This window comes from Neovison vison, chromosome 8 (genome assembly GCF_020171115.1).
Source record: "Neovison vison isolate M4711 chromosome 8, ASM_NN_V1, whole genome shotgun sequence".
NCBI lineage: Eukaryota > Metazoa > Chordata > Mammalia > Carnivora > Mustelidae > Neogale > Neogale vison.
Window position 1 is genome coordinate 26,370,222 of NC_058098.1, and position 15,977 is coordinate 26,386,198.

A 15,977-nucleotide genomic window follows, 5' to 3' on the forward strand; every position below is an offset into this window, starting at 1 on the left:
GGGGCGGTGGCCCGGCGGGTACCCGGCCTAGCGCGCGGGAGAAGGCGCCAGGCCGCAGCCCACCCGCTCCGGGCTCCGGAGAGGTGCAGCCCCCGGCCCCCAAGCCCTCCCGGGGGCGCCAGGAAGCCGCCTTGGGCCTGTCCTCAGGAAAACGTGGTCTCAGCTGTTGTGGGTGGCGGGGGCGAGGCTCGAACAGGCCTCAGTCCCTCTCCCTGACCCGAGGAGAGGCCCGGCGCCTCACCCTCACCCCGTCTTTGTGCAGGGCGCCGGCGGCCATTGTGTCCGTGCGGGGAATGGAGGACCCGGCAATCCCCCCCCACCGCCGCCACGTCCAGGGCCGTTGGGGAAGTCAAAGAAAATCAGCGGTGTTTCTGGGGGGTCCCCGGCCGTCAGCCTCCCGGAAAGGCCCCGGGATGGCCTTTCCGAAGTCAGACCGCAGATCCGAGGCAGTTTCCCCCTCCCTCTGTCCCTTCTCGAAACCTTGAGCCCCATTGAGAAGTCCCTTCAGGGTTTCGGAAGCCTTACCCTGAGCTGGTACTTAAATAGAAACAACAACAACAAAAAACCTAAACCCCACAACCAGCCACCTCCGGGAGAGTTCTTCTGGCTCCCAGCAGGAGGCGGAGAGCCAAGGGGCGTGCAAGAGCGAGGGGGCTGGGCTCCCGGGTGGCAGGAGGCCGCTGCCGAGTGGCCGCCCTCGATCCAGGCGATGGAGGAGGAAGCAAGCGAGGGGGCCGGTTCCTGAGCTTCGTAATTCCTGTGTCGCCTTCTGGGCTCCCAGCCTGCCGGGTCGCATGATCCTTCCAGCCGGAGCTCCTTTTTTTTTTTGCCAGCCGCCGTGAGGCCGGCTGAGTTGCCGGCATCCCGGCTGCCACCTCTTCTCCCGACCTATGTTACAAAAGATCTTCCGGGGGTTGCACCTGCCTGCGGCTGCCTGAGACGGATTTGAATGTAGGTGGTGCGGAGGTGGGGGTGGAGGGGCAGATTACCCGTGGGGGTGACTTTCTGAGGAAAGCATTTCGGAGAAAAGGGGGTGGTTGGGGTGAAAAAAAAAAAAAAAAAAGCCGGTATAGTGATTCAGAAACAGCCCACGGGTGCTTTCAATTTGACTTCATTGAAGTCTTTTGGAAGCTAGACCCAGACCTTCCTAAGAGCTACAAAGAAACCAGTTCTGGTATCTGAAAGGGGAATAGGATATTGTAGGGTAAAGGGCATGCATATTAATTTTTTTTTTTTCCTGAAGCTCTTTCTCTCCCATCAGAACCCTATCTTGGCTTCGGATCTCAGAAGAGAAGCACTAAGCAGAGACCAGACTCAGTGAGTGAGCAGGTGTTTTGGACAATGGACTGGTGGAGCCCATCCCTATTATAAAGATGTCTCAGAGCAACCGGGAGCTGGTGGTTGACTTTCTCTCCTACAAGCTTTCCCAGAAAGGATACAGCTGGAGTCAGTTTAGTGATGCAGAAGAGAACAGAACTGAGGCCCCAGAAGGGACTGAATCAGAGATGGAGACCCCCAGTGCCATCAATGGCAACCCATCCTGGCACTTGGCGGACAGCCCTGCGGTGAATGGAGCCACTGGCCACAGCAGCAGCTTGGATGCCCGGGAGGTGATCCCCATGGCAGCGGTAAAGCAAGCGCTAAGGGAGGCTGGGGATGAGTTTGAACTGAGGTACCGGCGGGCATTCAGTGACCTGACATCTCAGCTTCACATCACCCCCGGGACAGCGTATCAGAGCTTTGAGCAGGTGGTGAACGAACTCTTCCGGGATGGGGTGAACTGGGGTCGCATTGTGGCCTTTTTCTCCTTCGGTGGGGCTCTGTGCGTGGAGAGCGTAGACAAGGAGATGCAGGCATTGGTGAGTCGGATCGCAACTTGGATGGCCACTTACCTGAACGACCACCTAGAGCCTTGGATCCAGGAGAACGGCGGCTGGGTAAGGACCACGCCCCTTGTGTGTACCTTTCTCTTGGCCTCCCATCTGGGAGATGTCAAACAGCCTCTCCCCCGTATCTCTTTCTGTTGTGCTGGATGGTTGTTGGAGACTGTTTGTTAAGGAGATGTGACCAGCCTCATTGCACCACAAGAGGTTAACTGTTCTCAAACACAGATGACCTAGTTCTTGAAGGACCAGGCATCTTTCATTCTGGTCACCCTCATGACCCCACTCTTTCATACTTGTGTTCCAGTTTCTCACTAGAGGAAAACACAGCCTGTGTGTTCATTTGGGCCCAAATCTTTGCAAGTGGGAAGTTATTCCAGGGCTCCCCCTCACCCTGACAAAATGGCTCACCACAGAAAGGGCTGATGAGTGTAATGCCTCTGAGCCCCTCCATTCTTACTCCCCCGGGGATGTCAGTCTTGTCGTGGGCTTCCCTCCCACAAATCAAGTTCCCTTTATTTCAGAGTTTGCATACATGTTCCTCTTGTCTCAGAACAGGGTACGACCAGGCAGAAGTTCCCTCTGGCTTGGATGGCTGAGGGTTGTCAGATTTTAGGGCAGTGTAAGCTGTGCCAGTGGGCCGGGTGTGTTTGTGCTGCACCCCTCTGTTCATTTGCTCTAAAGGGTGCAACTTTCTGCACAGTTGGCCTGTTTGTGGAGCTCTTGCTGTGTCACACATTAAGCCTGGGGACTTTGCACCTCACTGCCTGGGGTCGGTTGGGGAGCTCCAGCTGTTCTGCCTGTTGCTTTCCGGCCAGGGCCCTAGGGCCTCTTCAGGGAGCACTGTTGGCTGGCAAAGCAAGAACCTGGTCTGTGGGGCTCTTTGGGATACGAAGATTCAGCAAGAGACTTTAGAAACAAGCTGATAGAGGTGTGAGTGCCAGCCCTGTCATCCAACCAGCTGTGTGACCTTGGACAGGCCGGTTTACCTTGAGCCTCAGCCCTCCTCCCCCCAAAAAAAGGTGGCAAGCCCTTTTTGCCTTGCAGAGCATTGTAAATCTGGGAGCTAATGCGAGCAGCTGACTAGAGAAACAGCAAGTTTCTGTAGTAATTGTTATTGGTTCCAGACGCAGGAGTAGAGCCGCGCCCCCATTCCTTTCCCAGGGAGGGAGAATTCTCTCACCCATCACCAACTTAGGAGCAGATAGTGATGAGACTTCTTTACCAGTGGTCATTGTAGACAGTTTTTGCTCTTCTACAATGAACTCAGTCCTAATTGCTTTGCTGATCTCCCTGCCTAGAGGAGATGCAGGGCTTATGAGACGTATTCGGTCCCCTCAACACACCCAGAAAATTGAGCAGACTGGGCAAAATAAGTCATCTATTGAAGGAGCCGAGATGGAAGGGGCCTTGCACCACGGACTCAGGAATGTCAAGAATGCAAATTATCCATAGGCGGGCCTAGGGCGTGGCACTTCAGTTTACCTCCGAGCCAGACACCGCCTAGTTTGCCCTTCCCCCTGTCTTTTTTCCCATTTCTTTGCAACTTCATTAACTCTTCCTGCTGCCAGTTCTTGTAAAATACAAAGGGGTCAAGTCAGTGGAGGTCAGATGACTGGGGTGGGGTTGGGGGAAGTAAAGGTGGAGCGCTCTAGAGCTAAGGCTGACCGGACTTGAAAGCCATTCTGTAAATGAACTCCCTGGGGGGATAAATGATTAAATAGTTCCTGTTGGTTTGTGTGATGACCTCGCCTATTCCCTCCTGCTTTGATTCTCTTTGGGGGCAAATATTTGTTCAGCTGATTACAGGAGGGACAGGATTCCAGCACTTCAGACCCAGCCTGAGCATCTCCTAGTAGAGACGTGGGCCTTGTGCCCACCTTGCCTGACTAATGTCCTTTTTTTTTTTTTAAAGATTTTATTTATTTATTTGACAGAGAGAAATCACAAGTAGATGGAGAGGCAGGCAGAGAGAGAGAGGGAAGCAGGCTCCCTGCTGAGCAGAGAGCCCGATGCGGGACTCGATCCCAGGACCCTGAGATCATGACCTGAGCCGAAGGCAGCGGCTTAACCCACTGAGCCACCCAGTCGCCCCCTGACTAATGTCCTTGACTAGGGGTGCTAATACCAGGTGGGTTATTGCCAGGTATTAACAAAAGGCAGTCTGGGAAAGGTGCCTGTTCTGTCCAGCAGCCCCTGCAGAGGGCTGCCTGGATCAGAGAATTGCCAGTCGCCCAGTATTATATACAGAAAGAGAATTTAGACACAGCGACACTGGGCAAGTTCATTAGATCTCCCCTGGATTGAAATTCCATCTTCTGTATCTTTGCTCAAGAATTTTCAGAGCCCGTTAGACAACATACCATATGTTACTTCCTCTTGGTGAACAGAGGGGATGTGTGCAGAAGCCGGTTATATCAGCACCATTTTGGGGCACACCTGCTCCTTGAGGCCAGGAGGTAAAGAATATTAGAGTAGAGATCCTTTGGATAGAAGCTACCCACACACGTCCCTGCCACACACTGGCTCCTGCAGTGGCATCTCAAAAACCCTCCTGGAGGCTGTGGCAGATCCACGAGTATAGGACTTGGGGGCCATTACTACCCTGGGATAATGCTTTAAATTTAGCGTCCCTGCAGAAAAGGGGAAGGAAATAAGCGTTTACGGAGTACATCCCATGTATGAGGCATTGTTTGGTCTTTTACTCACGCAACCAAAATTTACTGAGCATCTACTCTGAGGCAGGCCCTTTGCTAGGCGCTGGCAGTAAGCCTCACATGATACCTTCCCTCATGGAAATGATGTGCTGTTTCATATATCCCCCACAGTAACTTCTCAAGGTAGGTGCGTTTCTTCCCAGTTTATATGTGAAGCTCCGGGTGACTGGCTCCAGGTAGCCCTACTCAGCCAGTTAAGTGACTTGAGTGGGAATTTACACCGAGGTCGGCCTGAGTCTGAAGCCTAAAGTCTTTTCCATCCACATCAGGTTGTCGTAGGAGTGGTAAAGTGACCCAGATATCCTGGCACAGAAAGGCAGAAATGCTGTTGGGCCACACAGACATGCCCATGGAGGTGCTCGCTCTGGTCTGTGATCCTGACATGGTTCAGGAAGCCACAGGTAGAACAGTTCCTTTGTTGGTAGTAGCAGGTTCCCCAGGGTATGTGTGTAGTAGCCTCAGATTCTGTTGTTGGTAAAGGCATCAGGGTTTTTGCCCAGTCAGAGTGACCTTCTTGTCAGTTCTTTCGTTGTTAAACCCTCTCAGGCCCGGCCAGTAGATAAGAATCATGTGCTTGTGGGGGGGAGGTGGCCTGCTTTGGCTATATCTTCTTGATTGTGGGTGAGCTCCAAGGACTGGAATTCCACATGTAGCCACACCACTGCCTGCCTGGAGTCACCTAGCAAGATGCTGAACCTGTTTGTGTCTCGTTCATCCATCTCTCCTACCTGTAAAATAGAATAATGACAGCCACCTGCCAGAGCTTGACTCTAGTAAAGAATCTAGAACAAAAGCCCTTCCTGGGCCTTAATTGTAGGGTGGAAGCACTTGTTTTAATGAGTGGACCATCTGCCTCAGAAGACTGAACTTTGGCCCCAGAGTCTCTCAAGAAACAAAGCCAACTCCTGAGATACTCATCTAGAATGAAATGTGATACGATCTTCTCTGTAGGGACAGAGTGTTTTGGGGGCTTTCCAATGGGAATGTGGACAATTTTAGGGTGAGGACCCAGGTGGCAAGGCATTTTGGGATCGCAGCCCCTGGGAAACCCCTTAGCTTGATGGAAAACCATTGTCGAGAGCAATGAACTGTTGTATGGAGAGAGGAAACATAATTTGGCCTTTACCAGGCTGCATGGTTCTGTGGTCTTCTAGATCTTGTAGGTTTTTTCTTGCCTATTCTGGCTTCTTTGTCGTGGGTATATGTCAGCTGAAGCACCTCAGTGACCTTTGTAGATCTCAGCAGCTGTTGGCAATTCTGCGGTTATCTTGGGGAAACCCCATTAGAAACCCCAAACGTGGAAATTTTTAGTAATCTCATTCAGGTCCCAAAGTGAGGTAGAAATGTGTGAGGGACTCCACCTCAAACACTCAGTTCTTCTGCATGTACATTTGAGGTTGCTCTTGGAACTCTGTCACCATCACAGGTTTTTCCAAACGTCCTGGGACTAATTTCCCCAGTGGCCCCATAGAGCCCTTCAGCTTCTGGTAGAAAATTACCCAGGTGTTTTTTCAGGGGGTCCCAACAGAACCCAGAGGGTTTTCTTGACTTTTGTGTGGGCAGTCACCAGATTTGTTTGGGCTGCAGGAAGCAGTGGTTGTCAGCTGTCCTTTCCCCAGCAAGTATCTGTCTTGAGGCCAGTGGGCTTCAGCATTTTCCAACGTCCTCAGCCTTCCATCATGGGGTTTCGTTCAGCAACCGTGGTCTTGTCTGGGTTTGGCATGGATGGATTTAGGAGTAATTCTCAGTGAGCTGCTCTTTGACAGAAGTATAGTCTCCTACTGTCTTAATTAGCAGGGCCGTGTCCCTACCCCCACGCCCAACCTAATTCCAGAGAGTCCTCCCTAGAGACACCTCCTTTCTTGTTGAAGGAGTCACTCTGCTCCTGGAGCAGCTTCTGTTCTGTTCCTCCAGCCGACAGTCTTTCTTCCCCATTCCCAGTTGGCAGACCTGAGTCAGACAATCCACTGGGTCTTTTTGTTCAGCCTGGGGAAGAGAAGACTCAAGAGATTATGATCACCAGTTTCAAATATCTGGAGGAAGAGGGGCTGTGCCTTTTTTATTGGTAGAGAACCCAACAAAACTTGGATAAGTGAAAGTAACGTTGGTAGTATGAACTTAGTATAAAGAAGACATTTTTCACACTATTAAATCTCTACCAGATTTTAGGAATTTCCTGAAGGTAGAGTCCGCATTTGTCCACACTTGCTTCCTCAGCACAGAGCAGAGGTCTTGGGCATAGCAGGTTCCTAATGAAAGAGATGCCCACCAAATTTCTGAAGAAACAGACAGTTACCAAACCAGAATAACAGTAATGGGAATTTTCACTGACCTGATCATTCAGTCATTGAGTCAAACGATATTTTTTGAGTTCCTATGTCCAGGCTGTCCTAGGTATTAGGGGTACTATTGCCTTAAACAAAATTAAGATTCCATCCTTGTGAAGCTCACAGTCCAGTGGGGAGAAATACACAATAAGCATGTATCACATATATAAAATATCATCAGGTGATAATAAGCACTCTGAAGAAAATAAAGTGGGTTAGGGTCATGCCTTGCAAGGGAGGTGGAACTGCAGTTTTGAGAGATGGGTATCACCGACAGTTAGTGTTTGAGTCAAGACCTGAAGAATGTGCAAGAGGAAAAGTGGTTGGGACTGAGAGGGGAGAGGTGGCCAAAGGCCAGATCGCGCAGGGTGTTATAGACCATGCTGAGGACTTGGCTGTGGATGAATGAGAGAGAGGCCTGGAGAGAGTTTGCAGCAGGGGTGAAGTGATCTGAATTCTGCAAGGGCTGCAGCCAGGAGGAACCAGTGACAAGGCTGGTGCACCTGCCAGGTGAGAAAGAAGAGTGGTTTAACCAGGAGGCTGAGGTGGAAGTAGTAAGAAGTGACTAGAGAACACAGCCAGGCTTACACAAGGTGTATTGATGGAAGCCACATTTTTTAACCACCTAGAGGTCATGAAATCAAGTCTAAATAAGTTAAATGTTCTTTAGGGATAATTCTCTTTGAATTTGGTATCCTGAATGGTCCTCCATTCTAGCAGTAGTTCAGTCTGAGTAACTGCAGCTTGTCAGGCCTAGGTCCTAGCTCACCCACATCAAGCTGTGTGACCTTGGGGCAAATAATACTTGCTTCATCAGGTCATGGCAAAGACCTAATGAGGCATGCCTGTGATGTGTAGAGCCTGGCGTATGTTGGTATCATAATTCTTACCATCTTCATCACAGAACTCGTATCAGAAACCCATTCAACATCCATTCTCTTTTTTGGACTGCGTGCCCCTCCAACACATCTTCAAGGCAGACAGGTCCCAGCAGTGTTCGTCATGGCAGGAGCTCTTGATGTTCCTATGTCATAGTGGTATAAGCACTGGTCTTGGGATTCCTGTTCTGCTGTCAGTCTGCTCAGACTCGTTGTCTTGCCTTAGCCGACTCACTTCACCCCCAGGCCAGTTCCTCCATTAAGGCCCAGTTTCACATTAGTTACATTTAAGAATGTCTCTTTTCTATCAACAGCTATACTTTAACTACAAAAATTAAATAATCCCAGTGTAAACGTAGGGTGGTTTCTGAGGGACCCTTCAATAATAATAAACCACATTTATGTAGTACTTTACAGCTCAGAAAGCGCTTTCATATCCATCATGCCTTTTTGATGCCTACAGCCATCCAGGGAGGTGAGCAGGAGGGAAGGCAGGCTCGGAAAGGTGAAATGGCTTGCCAAGGTCACACATCAGGGGGAAGATGCAGGGCTTGGATTTTCAGATCTGCACTTGATCACTCTTTTGCTGTGTGACCTTGGGCAAGTCTTTTAACTTGTAAATGACCATCGTAATAGTGCCTTGTTCTGAAGACTCAGTGAGTTAATCCATGTCTTAAGGCTTTCAGAACAGTGACTGTACATATTAGCAGTAAACAGCCACCGCATCCTAGGGCTCCTTCTAGCTTCCCGTTTATTACATATTGATTTTTGCAAATAGTGTTTTTGCAGAAAGAAACTGCCGTTGGGACCTTCTGGTACTTGGTTCCATCCCTGATGAGACTCCCAGTCCAAGCTGGAGCCTCACAAGCTAGCTCTAAGCTACAGGGCTTTTTGGGCAGACTCCAGAGCTCCCCTCGGAACTAGAGGTTTTTCTCTCGCTCTTCAGGAAATGCCATTGCAATGACTTCCATGGACTGCTTCCTGTCCCAACCCTGCAGCCGATTCCTGCTGGCTGCTGGCGAGAGTGTAGAAACTGGAAAGTCGTGTCCCTAAAGGCCCCCCCCCCCACAAACTGCTTTTTTTGGACATGTCCCTCCCTTTCCTCTTGTCAGTTACTTTCTTTCTCTCTCCCTGTTGACCCTTCACCTAGCTTCTCTCTCCAGCCCTTGATCATCCCTTTAAGATATGAAAATACATTTCCACTTAGTTCTGTCAGGCTTTTCCCCCATCCCGTACTGGGGGCCTGGTCAGAACTCCTGAGCTCTCTTCATGGCTCTATCACTCAGTAGCAGTTTCAGTCTGGGACTCCCCCTAGAGGAACATTAAGCTTGTCACTTGCAGTGCCTTGTATCATCCATTAACCTTGAGTTCCCTCAGAGGTCCCCACCCCACCCCCCTGCCCCACCCCCACCCTCCCGCACAGGATGGAGACTCCTTAGGGAGATCTTGGAGGTTTGGCACATGTAAATCCTGCCTCTTGGAGACTGATGACAGAGGATAGAGTGAAGTGGGGCTGCCTCTCCCCCCTTCACCTTTCTGGAGGAAGCTAGAAAGGTTGAAAACCTTGTTGGACAATCATCTGAGGAATGGGAGCTAGCTTGGGAGGGGATTGGAACGCATTCAACTATGCCTCAGATCCTTTGTTCCGCTCTTGAAAGGGAAACATTCCCCTCCCTCCTCCCTGGCCACACACACGTGCCTTTGTTCCCCCGGTCAGGCGGAGCCAGGAACACAGTGTCCCTTCCAAGGAGCCTGACTTGCCTCCCCAGAGGCTGGCCTCCTGGTCAGCAGGACTGGGATTTTAGCTCAGGAACCCCCCAGTCTCCTGTCCTTTCTATGGAAGAGCCTTTCTCTCAGAGGCTGAAAGCTTGCCTACAAACAGCTGTCCAAGCGCTTCCCTGGAGTTACTCCGTGGGATGCCCACATCCCAGGATTAAACAGTTCCTCCCTCTTATTCCACTTGGTGATTAATATTATTGTTAACATTACTATTAATAGTACCTAACATTTATCAAGTGCTTACTCTATGCCAGGCATTGTTCAAAGTGCTTTACATTATTTATTCCATTCACCTAGCAGCACTTTGAAGTTATCCCATTTTGCAAATGAGGAAACTGAGGTAGAGGTTAAACAACTTATGCAAGGTAGCACGTTTAGTAAGCGGCATAGTCACTTACAGGCTCCCACTTTCAAATACTGCGCTCTGCCCTTTCCCCTTCACTGTACTAGCTAGGTGATGGTGAGCGTTTATCCAGGGCCACTTACATGACAGGCCTTTTACCAACATGATCTCTGTGTTACACTCCCAACAATTTGATCATTATAGGACATGAGATTTGGAGGGCTTAGTTAGCAGGATTTGAAACCAAGACTGCCTTACTCCAAAGCCTGTGTTCTTTATCTCTACCCTCCTTTAAAACCCAAAAGATTATCGTCATTCTACGGGTGAGAAAACTGAGGCTCAGAGAAAAATGACATGTGCTCAGGGCCTTGTAAGCTAATTAATACCAAGGCAATCTGGGATTCATATTCAAGATGACACCTTCAACACTTTACTGCCTTAGTAGTCTGTAGCATGGTGATAGTAACTATTATGTGAGTGTGGATGCCTTTTAATAATTTACCAGGCTCCTTTGTATTCATCATTTCGAGTAGGTGAGGTGGGTACATTCAGTCCCATTTTAGGGAGGAAACTAAGGCAAGCGGGCTTGTTCCACAGTAAATGGCAGAGTCAGACTTAGGATCCGTGTTCTGACTTTGAGTGCAGTGTTATTGACCATGCCTGTCTTCCCTAAGGCTGTTCATCTCTTGGAGCTGTTCTCAGAGTTGTGTTTCATTTGTTAAATCAGCAAATACTGGTGCAGGCTTTGTATGTGCCAAGTGCTGGGGATCCTGTGGATACTGTGGTGAGTGGATCTGGGTCCTGTCCCTCAGTGGACTGTTTCCACATACCTTGGGCCTTATTGGTATCCTTCTGCCATCTGAATCAGCCTATATGTGTCACCCATCCACCCCCTCTGTTGCAAGACACACCTTACAATGAACAAGGTTCATTATGGTTGGTGTGTATTGATCGCCTTCCATACACCCATGAGTAAAAGTCTGGACTCAGATTTGAAGTTTAGCTTGTTTGCTTGCTTGTGGTGTAGTACTAGGCATATCAGCTTCAAATTCTCACCCTTAAATGAGCCCATCAGAGTAAGCAAGAAAGTGAAATGCAGAAGTATTTTCTAGTAATGATAACAGATACTGTGTGTTGAGTGTTTGCTCTGTGCCAAGAACTGTGTTTATGCCCTTGACATAATCATCTTGTTTGATCCTCACAGCTGTGTCAAGACAGAGAATCCAGAGCTTCCAGAGGCTCTCTAACATGCCTACACTAACATACCTTACAAGAGGCAGGTCTGGGTCTTGCACTCAGATGTATTTGGTGCCAAAGCCTAACCTCAAGCCACTGTGTCATTGCTTCTTCGCAGGTCCGGACTGGCTTATTTTACCCCGAGTTCCTGGCACACGGCCTGAGGTTGGGTAAGGGCTCAGCCAGCATCTGCTCAGTGAACATGAAGGGTTATTATTAGCAGGTTAGGTGACAAAAATGTCTCTGTCCCTAAGGAAGCAAACTCATTTGCAGCAGGAGGAATAGACCTGAAACACTCCAGGCAAACTGTGCCATGTCTGTGGTATAGTTTCCAGAAGTAGAAGAAGACAGACGCGCTGGCTGCATCCCACAGGTGCCCTGGACCTCTGCCAAACCATTCCACTTCCACCATCAGCTCTCCAGTTGATGACTCTGTCTCAAGGCCTGTGTCTCGGGCTGCATCGTCAGTATGCACCTTCTCCCTTGCCAACTGCATCACCAGCCCAGACACTTTTCTGTGCCAATAGTGGAAAGTGTCAGGAAAGGGAAAGATCACCCAAGGCTTGAATAATAGCTTTCTCAGCAGTGTAGCTTTGAACAGTTCACACTGAGTCCTCAGTTTCCCCATCTGTAAAAGGAAGATAATAGTCATCCCTTAACAAAGATGATAGCAATCTCTTTCTCATAGGCATGCTGTGTTTCTTCAGCCTGGATCACTGTTCTCTAGATTTGATCAGGACCGTCCTCTTACCATTTAGGTCTCAATTTAAATATCACCTCTCGGGGCGCCTGACTGGGTCAGTGGATTGGGCCTCTGCCTTCAGCTCAGGTCATGATCTCAGGGTCCTGGGATCCAGCCCTGCATCAGGCTCTCTGCTCCGTGGGGAGCCTGCTTCCCCCTCCCTCCCTCTCTCTGCCTAATTGTGATCTCTGTCTGTCAAATAAATAAAATCTTTTTAAAAGATTTTAAAAGATTTACTGTCTGTCTCCTCTAGTAAAATCTAAGCTCCCAGAGTTTAGGGGTTTTGTCTCTTTTTTTCCTTCATCCCTAGCATCTAGCAAAGTGCTTACATAGGAGACACATAGGAGCGCATATTGAATGAGTGAGAGAGTGACCCTGTAGCCCACCTAGCATAGTGCCTGGTGTAGTATACTCAGTCTGTGTTAGGCATCAGTATTAGGAAGATGTGGACCATTGGAAGGTTTTCGGTAGGTAGAAAGAGTGTGACAAGGGCAGCCTCGGGAGGTAAGAACCACCCAGGCAGATCTGGTGGGTAGAAAGTGTATGATGCATTTGGGAGGCAGTGAGAAGGCAGACTGGCTGAAAAGGGTCTGAGTTTTCAGTAATGCTGGTCAGGAAAAAGGGAGCAGTGACTAATGGTAGAGGCTTCAGGGCAGAGGGGTGGGGATAGTTGACAGTACAGATGGGGCCAGTGAGGAGAGGCCCAACTCTGGAGGGATGCCTCCAGGTCTCCCGTAACTTCTGGGAAAGAGAATCCCTTTCCAGCTGGGGCACAGCAGGCAGAACTGCACGGAGATAAAAGCCAGAGGCACCTGCGACCTGTGGATCAGGTAGACTGCCCTGGTTGTTATTTTGGGGCTCTGGGCCAGGTGCAGATTCAAAGACTTGATTGAAGCCTTTTGGCAAGTCTTGTCTCAGCAGGGTAAACATCACCTGTCTCCTGCCACCTGTGGCAACAATGCCAGGAAGGTACCCTAGGTAGGCCCAAAGGGGCCCAACTTTCTTGCTGCCCTCATGGAGCAAGAAATACCACCAGGAGAGGCCACTCCTTTCCTGTCCTACAGTTCCCTTTCTGAAGGGCTCAGGTGGCAATAAGATACCTCCCGTTCAAGCAACCCCTGTGGTTCTGTCCCAGGGAAGGCAGGGGCAGGGCTTTGGGAGCCGTTGACAGCTGGGCCCAGCTGGGGGAAGGGGTCAGTTTGGAAGCAGGTGCAGATTTCAGAGAGGGCGGGGCCTGAAGGGAAGTAGGGATCTTGGTAGACTACAAAATTTCCCTCCCCATCCCCCAGCCACAGCTGGCTTCTCTAGGAACCTGATGACCTAGTTACAGTGCTTAGAAATTGTTAGCTTAGCTTGCAGTTTAGGGCTGTACTGGTCTCTTCTCTCTGAGGCTTCCTGGGTCCAAAACGTGTCCTGACATTCCCCCAAGTGGGTTCCATGTGAAGGACATGGCACCATATCACATGTATAAATTTCTTGTCCAGTCAGGCTTCTCCCTTGTTCTCTGATGTGCCCCTCACCTACCTCGTCCCAGGCAGAAAAGAGTGCCCTGCCCCCATCCATGCCGACCTCTGTCTGTCTCTGGGGGGTTGATGGGTGACAAATAGAGGTCACAGACTTCTTCCCTGGAGGTTTAGTGGGGGGAGAGAGAAAACTCCTATTGCCTTAGAAATAGCTTGAGGATACCTACCCATCTTTACCTTCTCATCTGTATGATCTTCAGACTTGATGGAGGGCGGTGAGGAAGACTCTCTTGGGGGCTCTGGAGGCTCCAGCCCTTCTAGGCAGTAGCTATTCCTGTTATTCCTGGTGTCTGCCTCTCCATGGCCTCCCTAGAATAAATTCCATCAATTAAGAGTTAGGTACAAAATTTGCCAAACCAATTACTGAATCCTACTTGCTCTGTAGCTTTCCTTGGACAAATTACTTAGTCTCCCCTAACCTTAGTTTCCTCTTCTATAAAAAAGAGATGTGTGTGTGTGTGTGTGTGTGTGTGTGTGTAAAGGTGGTTTTATTAAAGCCCTGGGACAGGTCCCATAGGCAGAAAAGGCTGCCTTTAGTGCTTTTCTTGAAAGATTCTTGGGAGCATGAAAGTAACTGGTAGGATACATGTAACACTTAGCATGGAGCCTGGCATATAGTAGTTACTCAGTATGATGGCCTCTACTACTGCTGTTGTTATCTATTACAGGTGACCAAGTTGTTGTGATTGCTGTTGGAGCTACTCTCTAAGAGCAAACTTTTAGGCTGAGAGAGTATGTGGATACCCTTTGAACCAAGAGCTTGGAGATTTTAGGATTCCTGAAGCTGAGCCCTGTGGCCCATAACCTTGCCCTCCACCTCCTCCACAAGTGCCCCAAGTCATGCTTTGTACACATTGAGTGTTGCTGACCTGGCATTTGGCAATAGGGCATATTTTCTTCGATCTTTGCCAAGTGCCTCCAAGAGGGCAGAGATGATCTCCTCTGCTTTATTTACTGCTGTGTCCCTAGAACCTGCCACAGAACCTAGAACATACAAAGCACTCAGTCATTATTGTCAACTAAGTGGAAGACTTAGTGAGTTGAACATTAAAACACACATGACTTGGGGCGCCTCGCTAGCTTAGTTGGTAGAGCATGTGACTCTTCGTCCTCAGGGTTGTAAGTTCTAGCCCCGTGTTGGATGTAGAGACTTAAAGGTAAAATCTCTCGGGGGTGCCTGGGTGGCACAGTCAGTTAAGTGTCCGACTCTTGGTTTCAGCTCTGGTCATGATCTCATGGTCGTGAGATTGAGCCCCGCATCAAGGCTGTGAGTTCAGCGCAGGATCTACTCGAGATTCTTTCTTCTCCCCGCCACCCCCACTCCTCCCCCTGCTCTGTCTGTCTGTCTGTCTCTCACACACACACACACAAAAGAATCTTTTAAAAAATAAAATAAAATCTTTAAAAAATAATAAAGTACATAGGAGCATAGCTACACTTAGTAGGTGCATGCCACGTGCTTGAATGATTAAACGAGGTATTCTGAGGACTCTTGAGTTTCTCCAGAATGGCTTCACTCCTTGTTTGCTGTGTGGCCATAAGGTTCTTGCCCAAGCTCTGCCTGTTGCCTCATCTGTTGTAGAAAGATAACACCCGCCTTGCCTCCCTCGTGGGCTAGCTGTGAGACTCAGGGAGATGATAGATGAAAAAGCACTTTGAGAACTATAAATATTTGGTTTTTTTGCAGCTCCTTGACTGAGGAGGTCACAGTCATAGCTGTGTCATTCATTCATTCAACCTACATTTTTTGAGTGGAAGTGATAGGTAGTTCTCTCACTTATCTGGCTTCATGAATTTGGACAGTTTAGTTTTTTAAGTCTCAACATCTGTCAAATGGAAATAATATTCTTTTCACAGAACTGCTGGGAGAAGGACTAAAGTAAGGTACTCTGAGCTTATTGAGGCTGAAAACTGTCTCATTCACTGCTATCAACTACTGTTCAGCCTAGCAGTTGGTGGCTGAGTGTTCAGTGACATTAAGCCATTGGTTGCCTTCAGCAGTCAAATTACCAGACAAGGCCAGAATTCTGAGTATGATTCAGATGGGAAGTAGAAATGAGTATTAATTAACTCCTAATCTCAGATGTCCTTGCCAACCTAGGCTGGACTGCTGAGTGGGAAGCCTGACCCAGCTAGGATGAGCACTGCTTCAACATAAAACTGTGAGGCACAGCGGGCCTCACCCCACGCTCACCTCTGATTCAGAACAAGAACAACATCCCTTCCTTGTTCTGCCCACTCTCCGTCTGCTACTCAGCTAGAAAAATTTCCCTTTGCTCATAGCACCCACATTCACATGGAATCCTGGGGGTTACCATATCAAAGAAATCTTCAGGGAGTCATCAGAAATGGCCCTTTGGGGCAAGGTCAAGGGAGGGAGCCCGAGTCTAAGGCTCAGGGTCTCCTGGGACCAGGTCAGTCAGCAGGTGCAGGCATGAGGCCCTGGGCTGGTGGCTAAGTGATGAAACTGAGAGTTGTATAGGGCCAGACAAGAAGTCAACTCAGAGGAAACTGCCTGCCTGTCCACACAGGTGTCTGGGCACCTGGGG

At 49.3% G+C, this 15,977-nt stretch overlaps 1 protein-coding gene across 7 annotated transcripts in view; it reads left to right on the forward strand.

Annotated features, from left to right (window-relative positions):
• The window catches only part of BCL2L1 (BCL2 like 1), a 50,788-nt gene that overhangs the window by 397 nt on the left and 34,414 nt on the right, over positions 1-15,977 (forward strand). For 2 of the 7 annotated variants that reach the window (XM_044263281.1, XM_044263282.1), the window contains exon 2: positions 1,262-1,937. In XM_044263281.1, coding sequence (XP_044119216.1) covers positions 1,374-1,937 — 564 coding nt within the window. In that variant the 5' untranslated portion in view covers positions 1,262-1,373. Of the gene's footprint in view, positions 1-78; positions 952-1,243; positions 1,938-11,281; positions 11,961-15,977 lie in introns of those variants that run through there. The other 5 variants (XM_044263279.1, XM_044263280.1, XM_044263283.1 and 2 more) reach the window with 4 other exon arrangements.